Source organism: Mugil cephalus, chromosome 3 (assembly GCF_022458985.1).
Source record: "Mugil cephalus isolate CIBA_MC_2020 chromosome 3, CIBA_Mcephalus_1.1, whole genome shotgun sequence".
In the NCBI taxonomy this organism is placed as follows: domain Eukaryota; kingdom Metazoa; phylum Chordata; class Actinopteri; order Mugiliformes; family Mugilidae; genus Mugil; species Mugil cephalus.
In genome coordinates this window covers 1792801-1807468 of record NC_061772.1, presented here as the reverse complement: position 1 = coordinate 1807468, position 14668 = coordinate 1792801, and the positions used below count along the sequence as shown (strand labels likewise).

General features: G+C 40.9%; 1 protein-coding gene across 1 annotated transcript in view; it reads right to left on the bottom strand.

The window, feature by feature from the left end:
• The window catches only part of mmp15b (matrix metallopeptidase 15b), a 28194-nt gene that overhangs the window by 11649 nt on the left and 1877 nt on the right, over positions 1-14668 (bottom strand). The window contains exons 2-7 of the mRNA XM_047580643.1: positions 8033-8181; positions 7521-7643; positions 6898-7205; positions 3649-3810; positions 2725-2921; positions 206-344 (exon numbers count right to left, since the gene is read on the bottom strand). Of these exons, the coding sequence (XP_047436599.1) occupies positions 206-344; positions 2725-2921; positions 3649-3810; positions 6898-7205; positions 7521-7643; positions 8033-8181 (1078 nt within the window). The remainder of the gene's footprint in view (positions 1-205; positions 345-2724; positions 2922-3648; positions 3811-6897; positions 7206-7520; positions 7644-8032; positions 8182-14668) is intronic.

Here is a 14668-nt window from a genome sequence, read left to right as displayed (position 1 = left end):
TCCTCTATGAACCAACGTGCCCAGGTGCTGAGACCAAAGCACAGAGTGAACCATCCTCTCATCCAGCCTCTTTGGTAAGAGAGACGAGGAAAACAAACACGCATGCACATGGCGATATATCAAGGCTGGCAAAATTATCGAGTTAATTTTCATTTATCGCGCAATTAATTGATTTATTGATTATCGTATAGTATTCACTGCTTACCTTTGAAGAAGACGAACCTGCCATCATGTCTCTCATAGGCAGCATCTATGTCTCCGGGCAGACCTCTCCAGAAGTGACCGATGGGCATCGGGTAGTTATCGAGAACCCTGTTCCGTCGGACCCGCCAGAACCAACGGCCCTGAAGGGGAAAAAATTAACAAGTGTGTTTAAGTGGGTATGGTTTCCTATTAGGTCAGTGAACAGGATGTGAAAGTACGAAAATAATACAGGTACCTACTGTAAGAACGTCACTTTTCACTAGACAGCTGATTCACTGTGAGTCACATTGTCAAGCTCTGCGGATTTATCTAGGCCAGTATATACAATACAATGTACACGGTACAATGGTAGCAGGCTAATAATAGTCAGTCTAGCTGGATTTATCATGTCACAACATTATGATTTTAGGAACAATTTGAAATAATCTGTCATTACAGGACACTTTGACTTGTGAACATTCACATCTACACTGCCAGGCGATAGATTTTCACCCGAAGACCTCACACTCATTCATAAGTGGTGAGTCAGTATTGTCCTGGATAATGTAACAGTAAAATGCTCAGTGCTGCTTCTTTCTGGCAAGCACACCTACTTTGTCCTTCATGCAGGACACATTGGCAGACAGTACGGCGCGGCGTGGTATGGAACGGAACACGGGACAGGACCGACTGGATCGTCATTAATTTGTGTGGTCCAACAGCTCCTTGCATTGAACTGATTAGCCCTGCATTGACCATATTAGTCCTCAGCACAACAGAACAGACCAACGTGTGAGAGTTTCAATACTGAAAGCAGCTCAATGTGCTCTGCTAGCTGCCTTTATGTTTCTGCTGTGAAGTGCACAAAAGAAAGAGGAACTTTCCCTGCAGAATGTCAGCCTCTCTCTTCTTTTAATCTAGAGATCACAGCTCATCAAACAGTACATAATATGAGCAATTATGCCTGTAAAGGATAACAGTGGAGAGGAACAATTTCTACAATAAAAAACTACAGTTTCTGGGCAAAATGACATCAGTGAAGGCATTGAGACTATTCAAAGGTGAATGCAATAGGAAGATCCATCTCAAGTTTTAAAATAAAAATAAAATATGAGCCAATAATAGTCAATGTACAATTGCATTTTGGGCTCAGTTACAATAGGATGATATAGAAACATGTAAAGATGTGATAATTACATTACAAAAACAAGCAATTAATGCCATTGGCAAAGTTGAACTTACCAAGGTCTGCATTCACTCTGATCATTTGTATTTTAAGAACCACTGCAGGCAATGAATTGGTTAACGTTGGACACTGATTAATGTTGTCCAGACAAGCTTTGGATAAAACCCAGGACCAAAGACATTACTGGCTGAGATTAATCGCATGAGCACTGCTATAACTGTATAACTGTGACCATGTGCAGCTCATGTCCAGGCAGCTGGATGTCATGTTTTATAACTACTGGTCAGTGTCAGACACACTTACAGTACAAGATAGAACATATATTTATAGACTGTGTGTGTCTGAGGGAAAGGATCTACGATATGAAAAGTGCAAACATAACAGGAGCAAAATAAAAAAAGGAGCATCTGCGTTGTTTTTTTTTCAGCTCTGCAAACAAAATCGTTCATATTTCTCCGCTGACACATGCATGTCAAACGGTGTGCTTGGATCAAGTTTGAGATATGTTTGACGGTTTAATGCTGTTGGATGTCTTCAGCTGCTTAATTCCCTACTGCAAATTTATTGTCGAATGTCAAAATTTCTGACATCATGGCAACATTTCTGGAAGTACAACTGAGACTCCCTTCAGAACATTCCACTCAGTGTAATATCTGCAAACCTCTGCACTGTTCACTGCTGTCAACACCTCGTCTGGCCTCTGCTTCCAGAACACATCCACAAACTATCTACATATAAAACCTAAACTTTGACTGATGACTAATGACTGTTACCTCTGATACTGCTGAAAGTCAGATATACAATGACATATGAAAAGAGCATAATATCAAAAACACCCTAAACATAACATGAATAACAGACCCTGCTAAGAGCAGATGCAGCCAAGAGCACAATCGTCAGTTTAAATATTGGCACACAGCTTTTGGTAAAATAGGTAAAAGGGTAAAAAGCCAGCTAATATCGGACTGCTTTTTCAGCCTTAATGAATGTGTTGTATAGGTCCAGAGGGTCTTTAAGGCTTACACCTGACCACCACCCTCCCTTTAAACAGCGCTCCATCTCATAAAAGAACACCGGCCCTGTTGGTTTACAGTCCACAAGGCCTGATTGAAAACAGATGCCTTGTTGGCTCTGCACACGCCATTTGTCTGAAACTGACTCTCAGGAAAGTGGTTGACTGTCTCTTCTGCTTCTCTACTGGAAGCTGACTGAATTTTCAAGCAAAGACATATTGTGAAATAAAAAGTCATAATGGTAGACCTCTCTAAGCTATGTTTAACATTTATATCTTGAACCAAGCTGGCAGGGTGTGAATGAAATTAAAAATACCCATACTTTTTGATCCTAAAACCCACCTTGAAAACAAACATTTCTCCTCTGAGCATAGCAACCGTGTCAAAGTTCCCTTCACAGATATTCGGTCCATAGTGGTCTGGTCTTTCAGTGGTCCTGGGGCGGTCAGGGTGCCGAGGAGGTGTCTGAGGCGGCCTGGGCTCCGGGCGGCGCGGTGTCACTGTGGGTAGGGCCTGTGTGGGGCCACCATCTCGCTGACCTTCAGGGGGGGACAAATAGTGGGTTAAACTGGATGGAATTCAGATCAAATAGAAAATAGTTTACATTCACAATGATTATCATAGGCTCTTCCCAGTTACAGTATGTGTTTATTTAAACATCTTGGTTTCAGTGCCCTGGACATGGAGCACTCCAACAGAAACCAGGATACTGTGGCAGCTCATCAACACTTTTGAACATTGTTTGTTATGACAGAACAATGAGACCTAGATGGGTGACTAGGTAAGTATGCAGCAATATGAAAAAACAGATTTTCTTTTGGGCAAGATTTTAGGTAATAGTCTTAAATTGGTTTTCAGGGATTCATTGATAGCTCAGTTTCCTAATTTTAAATAAAAAAAAAACTGACAAATAATAAAATAATCATTTAATGACATCACCTTGGCATCTTTTTAGAGAAAACAACTAGCTTGACTCCATCGTTCAGATTTTAACATGATAAACGGTTACAGTGCTGTCTCTTTGCACACACAAACTACCACCATGATATTCCTTTGTATTTCTGATCAATTTAAAGGTGAAAAATTAAATGAGCATGAATCTTCTGAAAGCAAATCTTTGAAAAAGAATGTTCAAAAGTCAACTACAATTGTAAAGAAATATTACGAATATTAGAAAAAGTGTGCCAGTCACCAGTTTAGGTCCCCTTGATTTAAACACCTTTTATTTTTACACACCAGAGGGTGTGTAAATCTAAAGAATCCTACCATAAATCTGCTGTATGCCCCGCCGGTCATCTTCAGGAAGCTGGAAGTTCTCAGTCTCCATCCACTGGTAAAATGGAGCCATGATAGCCAGGGGGTTGTTGGAGTGCTCTAAACCCAAGGCGTGTCCCAGCTCATGGACTGCTACCAGGAAGAGGTCATTACCTGTGTGAATATGAAATAAATTAAAGGAAGAAAACATATGTTGCATTTTTTTAAATTTAATTACTAAGGAAGAAACATCAGACATTGAAGAAGAAAGAGAGAATACATGATCCTCTTTGCATTCTTGGGTGTCTTACTAAGAATCCTGTTCATTGTACTCTCCTACTTGTTATGTCAGCAAAAATCACACACAGACACACTAATAATTCTGTCACTTCCAAAGAATCAAGAAATTAAGTTGTCCTACTAATAAATTAAAGAATTATCTTCATCTCATCTTTTGCTACCGCTTAGCCTCACTAGGGTCATGGGGGTTGCTGGAGCCTATCCCAGCTGGCATCGGGCGAGAGGTGGGGTACACCCTGGACAGGTTGTCAGTCTATCGCAGGGATAACACTTAGACAAACAACCATTCACACTCACACCTAGAGTCAGTTTAGAGTCACCAATCTCTGACCGAGCATGTCTTTGGAGGTCGAAGGAAACTAGTACCCGCAGAGAACCCATGCGGACACAGGGAGAACATGCAAACTCTACCCACAACGACTTCAAAATGCACATTCACAAGGTTACAACACACCTGTGGCAATGGCCACTGCATTCACTTCCTCTAAAGAAAGAATACTTGGAGATGTTTTCAAACCAACGAAAATTAGTTTCCCATAAAGTCATCTCTGAAGCAAAGCAAGCACACAGCTGGGAACTTCCCCTCGAGCTTGAAGCTCAGTCAATACCTCTTTGTTGTTGTTCACCCAGGGCCCTGGCCTAAATTAACTCTGAGCATGTAAGCCATTTTGTCTTCCCCATGATGGACCACACTGACTGGACAGATTTGTGCCAGTGACATCATGCTGCTTGGGAGGGAGGGGCTGTGACTTGGTGATGTCACTGCCATTTATGTAAAAGGAGGTGAGATGCTCTCTAAAGAACCGTCCTTGTGCATCTCCATATTCTTCCTTGAACACAATAAGGATACACACAGTTCACCCCTCACCCCTACCATCTATAATTTCAGAGTCACATGAATGTCCTCATGGCAGGCTAAGTGCAGCTCACACTCAAGGGGAGAAAACAGGCAATGCACTGAGATAGCAAAGGATGAATGAAGAGAAAGTGAACACAAAGAGGCCTTTGTGAGGTAACCGTGACAACCATTCAGTTTTAGAAAAAAGCGTGAGTAAACTTTCAACGTCTTCGCAGTTAGAAGTTCACCCCGTACATCTATTGCTAATTCCGACAACCTTACAAAAGCCTGTTTTTCTTTCTGAAGCTTTGTCAACATGTCTAGCATGTCTCACACCTTATTCAGCAGCAAGGGAATCCCAACATAAGAAAGCGCAGACTAAAGCAGCACCTTGACAACTGAATGCACTTTCCAAGTTTGTGCTGCCTTTTGCCAGCAACTTACTCACAATAGTCACATCTGACCACAAAAACTTTGGACTTTTCACTGCTAGCGTTTCACTGCTAGTGTTTCCTGGGTAAGGCGCGTTGAAGTGTGCATGTCAGCAAGTTAAGTGTGAAAACTGTTTTTGTTAGACCATCTGGGACAAAAAGGCTATAACCACTAAAAATGGATGAAATGGATTTGTGCTTTAACCATAAACTGCTGTCATTTTAACTTTGTATGTCTTACTATTGATGGGTAAGCTGCTTTTGTTGGGCGCACTTTGTTTCATGGACGCTTACTTGGTACTTTATACATTGCAACATTGTTCAGGGCACAATATATTTTCCTTTGCTATTTTTGTTTGTACCAACATTTAAACAGTGGTACCTGGAGGAATGCCAATGTATGATACTGTTTAGTGTCAATACAAAACAAAATGTAGGTTTTCTTTTTAGTCTTGCACAATAAATAAGTGTAGTTCACCAAATAAACATTTAGTCTACAAAATTAACACATAGCTAATGGATTTGCTTGGTTATCACTGTGACACCTAAAGACAAAATTTAGATAAATGTAAATTTATATAAAATACAAAACTCAGGAAATGTTTACAATTGATTATTTATAAAATCGTTGATGCAGAACTGACTGCAAGCGGCATACCTGAGTGCCCGGTATTACTGCTTTTTAAGAAAAAAAGACATGTGACATGTATGTTTGAAAGGCAGTAAACCATCCAGAGTTCAATGGTGACTGCATCTGTTTGAAGTTAAACTAGTCAGACTTGTGTCTTGCTGAAGTCAAGAGCGGATTGTAATTTGGTTGTGCTTTTAAGCTTTGTAAGTAGCTAGGTACAACAAAAGGCCCACTCTACAGATCTCCCCCGAGTGGAACACACTCCCACTTACTCTGTTATTCCAGCGTCCCTGTGATCTGTCCTGCAACCCATCCCACACAGCACACATACAGCTGATCACACAGATACAGACACACACAGGGGCGTGCACGCAAATACACATAAACACGTCTGTGTCAGATGTGTATGTTTGGATAACAGGGCAAGAAAGCTCATTGTTACCAAAAATCCCTCTGTAGTGGGCAGGGTTTAAGGGTGCACAGCTTGAGGAACTCTGAAGTCTTCCACGGGATTCTAAATAATAAGCTTCTCAATCTGATTAGTTTAGCGCAGGAGTTAAAAGTCGTAATTTGGTTTAGACTACATCTAAGGAAAGGAAAGGCTGAGCATGAAGTACAATTAGGTTGTGTTCCTTGTCTAGATTGTACACACCTTGATACACACAGTTTATGGGCTGTTGTGTATCACTACAAGTTTCTTAATATCATACTTGTTGTTTGAGTACTTTAAAGAGGTGCAGTTTGGGCGTTTTGTCCACTGCAAGCAAATAAAACTCTTTTAGAGAACCTTTGCAACACACACATATAGACATAACCCAACTTGTGCATGAAAACATTCATACACCTTTAGCCAACTAAGATAGGTTTTAAGTCTTGGAGCATCTTAAGAACCTCTCCAAGTAATTCACTGTACATGGTCCTCAGCAACCTGACCAATGTTGAATGCTTGCTATTGCTTATGATTTTCATCTATAATTTAGTTCTGTTAAAGTACATTGTCAATGAAATTTCTAAAATCCACACAAAACCAATTCCAAATTCCACTGACAGCCACCACTTACCTTGTACGTTCTGGTTCCCTATGGTCCATGGTTCATCAGAGTCAAAATGTGTGTCACCACCCATTCCAGGTCCAGGAAAGTAGGCATGAGCTAGGAAGCCCCCCTCGCCATCAAAAGGAGAGCTGTCTCCATGAAAACCTGATGCAAAAAAGATCATGATGTCGGGCTCTTTGCGGCGTCCATATTTGATCTCCTGGTAGGGGATTTCATCAAAGGTCAATGGGGTAACACTCTCCCAGACTTTAAAGGCCCGCCTGATGGCTTCATATGAGTTATACTCTCCAATTTTGGGAGTGTAGTTCTGAATGCTGTGGAAAATAAAGAGGAAAAGAGTAATGAAATTTCAGATCATGACCCATATTAGTTTAAATCCTGTTTAACTAATAAAACATAATCCTTGGTACACTCACGAGAAGTGAGTGTACCAAGGGTACCAGAGTTTTTCATTCTTACATAGTTAGCATTTTGAGTTGTTTAACAATTTGAGAAAGACAAAGGCAAAACTATCAGTACATTCTTTATACAGAAGGAAATATGAACTTAATACAAGTCCTAAATTGTTTGTTTTACAGTAGCAACCTTCAGCAAAGATGTGTGTGATGTGCATTTTCTGTTTTTGTTACCTGTAAGTTAGATGGCCTTTGTTCCACTTGTGTCCGGTGAGGGCGTACCGTTTCCGCCGTACATTGGTTTTGATCTGGCCTCCAAACTTGTCAGGCACACCGCAGCGGGGTCTCCTCATGGCACTGATGGAGTTGAAAGATATCAGCAGCAGGCAAGAGGATTGTGTGTGTGTTGAAAGGATAAAGCACCAGAGAGAATATACTTTTTTTTTATATTTTGTCTTATTTAATATAAAGTGAGCCCAAGAGTTGCCTAGTACAGCCAAGCTGGTGAGTAGTTTTTTCTTAAGCAACTAGGCAGAATGTGAGCCTTGCTTAACAGCTGTGGAATGGACGAAATAATACCCATTCTTTTATACCATTGAGGATTTTGCAACCACCTAAGCCAAATCAACCTTCTACAATTTTTAAAAGAATATTTGGAATGGAAATGTTTGCAGGCCAGTCTACATTTGTGTCATCCATGCCTGTATAATAAATCCCCAAAACCATCATAATTAAGCCCTGCTCACCTGATGGTTTGAGGGTCCATCTGTCCAGTGACCTCCAGACCATAAAACTGCTGCATGTCACTGATGGCACTGGACAGGATTTGAGCTGATCGCATGGTCGACATCTGTCTGCTGGCCTGGGGAAGGTAACCATACATCTTCAGCCATGCCTAGAGACAGACAGAAAGAAAAAAGGGAAAGTTAAATATTGATTCTAAGAAGGACCGTGTTCACAGTAAGACTTTAATCCTAGACAGCTAACTCTACAGTGACATGTCTGTGAAGCAAGGTCCTGGCAAGAGAATTGTGGGAGACATGAACTACGACAAGAAAGGGTTAGAAATACAAACTGATGAGATGAACCGAGAAGTTTGTCTTTTCCTTAGTTTACGCCTCTGTCTGGCAATGTGAAAGCACACCAAAGACGGGTCATCCCGGGTCTGAAATCCCGTGTCGATTCAGGATTCCCGATGTGAAAGTGGTATATGATGACATGAAAGGGATGTTCCCTGATGCTTGGGTTTTGAGAGACAATAACTCATGCGGTATTTGATATTGAAAAAGAGTATAGTGCTCCTTTTAAATGAATTGTCTTGTGTTTAATGTTTTGAAAATAAAATGGAGAAGGCAGAAAGAAGCTGTAGCTGATGTGTGTGCATGTGTCTGAGAGAGTTGGTGAGTGGGGGTTAATGGCAGACTTAAAGGAGAAAAAGTGATACTTGACCCAATCACAGATGACGCGAAGTCTTTCCCACCTGTTATGTAGAAACTCAATATCACAGACGCACACGCACAAATACACACGCAGGCACATACACACAGAGAAGTGCACTCGCATATTTGGTAGTGTTGCACACTAGATAGGGACACACTCCCAAATGTGGTGCCGGGACTGTAAAAACATGTGTGTTTGAGAGCGCATGTTTGCTCGGGCTTGTACTGGGGTCATATACAGTGGGGGAAATAAGTATTTGATCCCCTGCTGAATTTGTAAGTTTGCCCACTTCCATAGAAATGATCAGACTCTGGTTTTTATGGTTGTTTACTGGTTATGGGTATAGACAGAATATCAGTCGAAAATGCATAAAAAACACACAATCTAAAAGTTATAAATTGTTATGTATTTTATTAAGGGAAATAAGTATTTGATCCCCAAGCACAACACAAGTCAGTACTTTGTAGAGAAACCTTTGTTGGCAAGCACAGCGATGAGACGTTTCTTGTAGTTGGTCACCAGGTTTGCACACAGCGCAGGAGGGATTTTGGCCCATTCATCTTTACAGACAGTCTCTAAATCCTTCAAGTTTCTTGGCTGCCTCTTGGAAACTCGGAGCTTCAGCTCCCTCCACAGGTTTTCGATCGGGTTAAGGTCTGGAGACTGACTAGGCCACTCCATGACCTTAATATGCTTCTTCTTGAGCCACTCCTTTGTTGTCCTGGCAGTATGTTTTGGGTCATTGTCATGTTGGAAAACCCACCCACGAGGCATCTTCAGTGTTCTTGCTGAGGAAAGAAGGTTTTTGTCCAAGATGTTACAGTACATGGCTGCATTCATTGGCCCCATAATGCGGTGGAGTTGCCCTGTACCCTTTGCTGAAAAACAGCCCCAAAACATGATGTTTCCACCTCCATGCTTAACCGTGGGTATGGTGTTCTTTGGGTCATACTCACGTTTTTTCATCCTCCAAACACGGCGGGTCGAGTTAATGCCAAATAGCTCAACTTTGGTTTCGTCAGACCACAGCACTTTCTCCCAAGCCTTCTCTGAGTCATTTAGATGTTCACTGGCAAACTTAAGGCGGGCCTGTACATGTGCCTTCTTGAGCAGGGGGACCTTGCGGGCACTGCAAGAGTTCAATCCATAACGGTGCAGTGTGTTGCCAACTGTTTACTTGGTGACGGAGGTCCCAACTGCTTCCAGATCATTTACAAGCTCCTGCCGTGTTGTTTTAGGCTGCTCCCTCACCTTTCTCATCATCATCCTCACTCCATGAGGCGAGATTTTGCGGGGAGCTCCAGACCGAGGACAGTTGATGGTCCTTTTATGGATCTTCCACTTGCGAATAATGGCACCAATAGTTGTCACCTTTTCACCAAGCCTTTTGCTGATGGTTTTGTAACCTATACCAGCCTTGTGCAGGTCTACAATCTTGTCCCTGACATCTTTTGACAGCTCTTTGGTCTTGCCCATGGTGCTGTAGAAGTTGGAATGTAAGAAACTGATTCTTAGAGCAGGTGTGCTTTATATACATGACGAGTTAAGATCAGGAGTATTGGTAATTAGTTGACTGAGCACAGCTGTGTGCCACATGCGCACCAGCCAATCTGTAGGAGCCTGAATTCTAAGTGAATTGTTGGGGATCAAATACTTATTTCCCTTAATAAAATACATAACAATTTATAACTTTTAGATTGTGTGTTTTTTATGCATTTTCGATTGATATTCTGTCTATACCCATAACCAGTAAACAACCATAAAAACCAGAGTCTGATCATTTCTATGGAAGTGGGCAAAATTACAAATTCAGCAGGGGATCAAATACTTATTTCCCCCACTGTAAGTGTATGTGTTCGGGTTTCAAGATCACACCCATCTTTCACAATAGAAAATACTACTTTGATAAAGGTCTGTGTTTGCTTATCCACTCCTTTGAAAGCATAAAACAGTCTTTCTCTCTCACACAAAAAAGCTTTCCGTAATATCTGTAGAAAACTGACTGGTGAATGTGGTAACCCCATTAGATTGTAAAGTGCTTGGAGTTTCCATGATAAGGTGCAATATAAAACCAAGGCATTATTATTATTGTAAATTAGTTCATACAGAGCTGCTGTAAATAATTATAGTGGAATAAACGCAAAATGCCTGATTGATCAGTCAACGTCAGTAGTTGAGCTGAGTTTGACGGAGTGCCTCTCATAATTTCTAATCAAACAAGCCGGTGGATGCCTTTTAGTAGATGACAATTTAACATCATGGCCTCTTCTAGCTTTCTACATCTAGCTTTTTACATCAAAACTGTCTCTTAGGTTCTTTGGCAGAAATAACTGCAGGAAGGTCATATTTCACATAATCAAATTAAACTGAATTACATTCCACTTTAGAGGTAAACACAGACTATCTACATAGTGTGCAGCAGCTCACCTTAATAGGTTTTCAGTCTAGTTATGCATGTTGAGGTTGTATGAAATCCATGCAGAACATTAGTTCATATTCAAGCATACATAACAAAATCAGTACAGTGCAGTGATGCAACATTCCTTATTAAGCTGCACCTGAGGTCTTTATAGTCTAACCACGGGCCATCATGAAGACATTCACAGAAAAAAGTCTCTCAAAACAAAGTATCCAAGCCCTCAGGATATGGAGAAATTGGCCCAAGGAGCTCCTTTATGTCATTGCGCCTCATACATTTGGAAAAACAGGCTGCTATATGGTGAGTTTTATTATAACAGTTCTCTTTCACTCTTCACACACTCAATGCTTTTAACTGATGCTGATGTCTGCTGGATGATTTACAGATTACCTGCTATTTATACCTAACATTTACACATTGATAATTTTCTTTAAAATGTGAATAGAAGTTAAAAAAAAAATATCTGAATATGTCCCTCAACCATTATGCTATCACTGGATTTCATCTTTATTTTTCTCTGTCGGGCAGTGCAGTCCTGGCTATGTTAGTATGTTCTGAATGTGTGTGCATGCATATATGTGGATGTGTTGGAACAGGAGGAAGAGTAGTGAGGGCTGAACTAGACCTGACCCGAATCTCACCTAGGAATATTATGTGAGTACTCTCAACAAATTCATAAACACAAAGAGCAAGGGAAACAAGTGGCAGTTTCAAAAAACCCGTTGTTGTTACTGTTCAGAGCCACTGTTTTCCAAAAGATGTATAGAAAAGCATTAGCAAATGAACTTGTTGGTTTAGAACTCCATCTCCAGATGACTCATTTTCAAACAAGAACCATGTACACTGACTTGACTGCTGTACATGGTAACTGAAAGACAATGCTATCTACAAAAATATTCCAAAATTTTCAGATGCAATGTGTTGCTCCATCTACAGCCCCATGCACACTTGGACATATGAATTTCCTAAATGACAGAAAACATGTCCCCAAAAGACAGAAAATCTATCAAGAGCTGATTAGTAATGAGCATTATTGATTTTCATTTCCTTTCACTGAATGTTCTCCATATTTCATCCTGTCTATAAATTAAAACAAAGCAATGTGCAATGCTGTAATGCATAGAGTTGTGGACATTCAGCAACAAAAGGCACTAACAAAGGAACATACGATCACTGACTGACCTGCAATTCCCATCTGATTATCAATTAATTATCAATTATCAATTAATAGATTTAATAAACTTATTTTCATATTCTGGTCACATGCTGTTTGTCTTACTGTAGTAATATCACACACTGCAAATGTGAATATCCGTAATGTGTTTTTATATGTTTGTCTTTGAGATGTTTGTTTTTATGTACATTCCATGCCTCTGATGTAGTCTCTGAATACTCTCGCTCCGTTCCCATCCAGGCCAGGAACTACAGCCGGCTGTTATCTGGCACGAGGGCAGAGTTGCAGTGCTGTTAGGAAGATGTATGGAGGCATATGAACTCTCAGCCCATTGTCTTAAAGAGTGAAGCACTTCAGTCTGGCTGCTCACCTTCTCATATCAACTAGGCTCGATACAAAACAACAAGGAGCGGACCTGTGTGTGTATGTGTGTGGACTCTGGGCCTCGTCTATTAAATGGTCTTTCAACGAGTCCTTGAGCTTACCTGCCAAAACCAGGCCCAGCAATATACAAGGAGTTGTAAAACCTGCCAGTGTGTGTGTATGTGTGCATAGATGTGTGTGAATCCACCACAATGTCAGCCAAGAGAGAGCCACTAACAGAGCTTTTATTCCAAAGGCTTGGTCTGCTGCCATCACTTATGCCCCAAAGTCCTACCCAGAAGATGGATAAGTAAATGAAGCAGTGACAAAGAAAGAGAGACAGGGGAGGGGCAGAACTGGAAAGGTTCAAGTTGAAAATTTCAAGAACAACAGAGACTCAGAGATTACAAATGCTCCTGTTTTTGCATGCAAGACAATTTCTTACACCAAACACTGAGGCAAAGAAACACAAACTGACACATTAATCAAATTTGAAAATCACCACTGGCTGCAGTCAGAGGTATAAACATGAATACCTACAAACATGTAAATAAATGGAAGAAATATCCTAGTTGTCATTCCCCTGCCTCATTGTGTCACCGTAGCAATGTGAATCTTTGTGGACATGGTGGTAACCAATCACAGGTGGGCAGTGGCTGGAATGTGAGGAGGTGGCACGTTACGGATTATATGCACAACAAAGAAAACACGGCTTGAGGAAGTTAACTGTTGCATGCAGTAATATATCACTATGTAATATGTAGCTATTAATGTGTTGCACACTTTCTCATACTCTCTTTGCACAGCCAGCCTTACTTATTATGTCCATGTTTCGTTCTCTCTCATCCTATATCTCCGATTCACAAGTTTTTTTTCTCACTGCTCCCTTCGGACAAGAGGGTCCATTGTACTTCCTAAGATGCCTTGGAGTCCCAGACCCAGCATGCCTGTACACAGTTTGTGTGTGTGTGTCTCAGTTAGAGAACAGCTGTCACATTCAGCTATCACATGCTGCACAGCTGAGACTGATCTCTGCCATCACGGTCAACTTCCTCCATCTTTGTCCCCTCAGTTCAGCTTTCATAAATAACTCCATCAGAGAGTTTTCACTGCCGTCACTGTAACGTTTCCCTTTTTTAACTCAGAATTCCTTGGATTCTTGTCACACAATCACTCTAATATTCCCTTGTTTCTTCCTCCATTCTTTTAACCTCCTACCTCATCCTTTTTGTCCAGATAGAGTAGGAGTTGAGGTTTCAGGCCAAATTTTAAAAGCGCAAATTCAAGAGGATCTGACTTCTAAATGACGTCTTTCACTATGTGACAATGGCAGCCGTTACAGTTGTAACAAAATCAGTTTTTTTAAGCTATGGTGTGAAACTTCTACATTACATTAATTACATTACGTTGCCAAATTGGATCACACAGTGCTAATTATCACCGTCAGATAAACAACTCTGTTTTTCTATTTCAGTTTACCAAGGTCTAAATCTAAAATAAAAAGCCCTCTCTCCCTACATTCTGCAGTGGGGAACCAGTAACAATACATTTTATGATCAATGGAGCTGTAGAGAGAGCACCAACTAGGAGTATGCCAATGAATATGGGAGTTGGTGAGTAACAGAAGTTACAAATATTACTCAGTTTCTATGAATCTGCTGTTTCTGGTGTTCTTGAATAATGAAAAGGGAACATTGGAAGTGTCCAACCAAAGTATTTGATGTTCCAGATAAATCAGAGACAGTTCAGAGCAAGGACTACTTGGATATCACACCATGGCGCTACAGCAGCATGGGCAGCGCTTTCATCAACTACTTACTTCTCTTGCATTACCACATGTCCTTCTTTTCTGCCGCTGTGAGGCTGCACAACCAAACCTGCAGCCAGTAGACCACACACTGGACCATCTCAACACAACCGTAACATCTGTAATATCTGTGCACGAGCCTACTTATGTTTACATAGCTTTGACTCCCATGTTTAAGG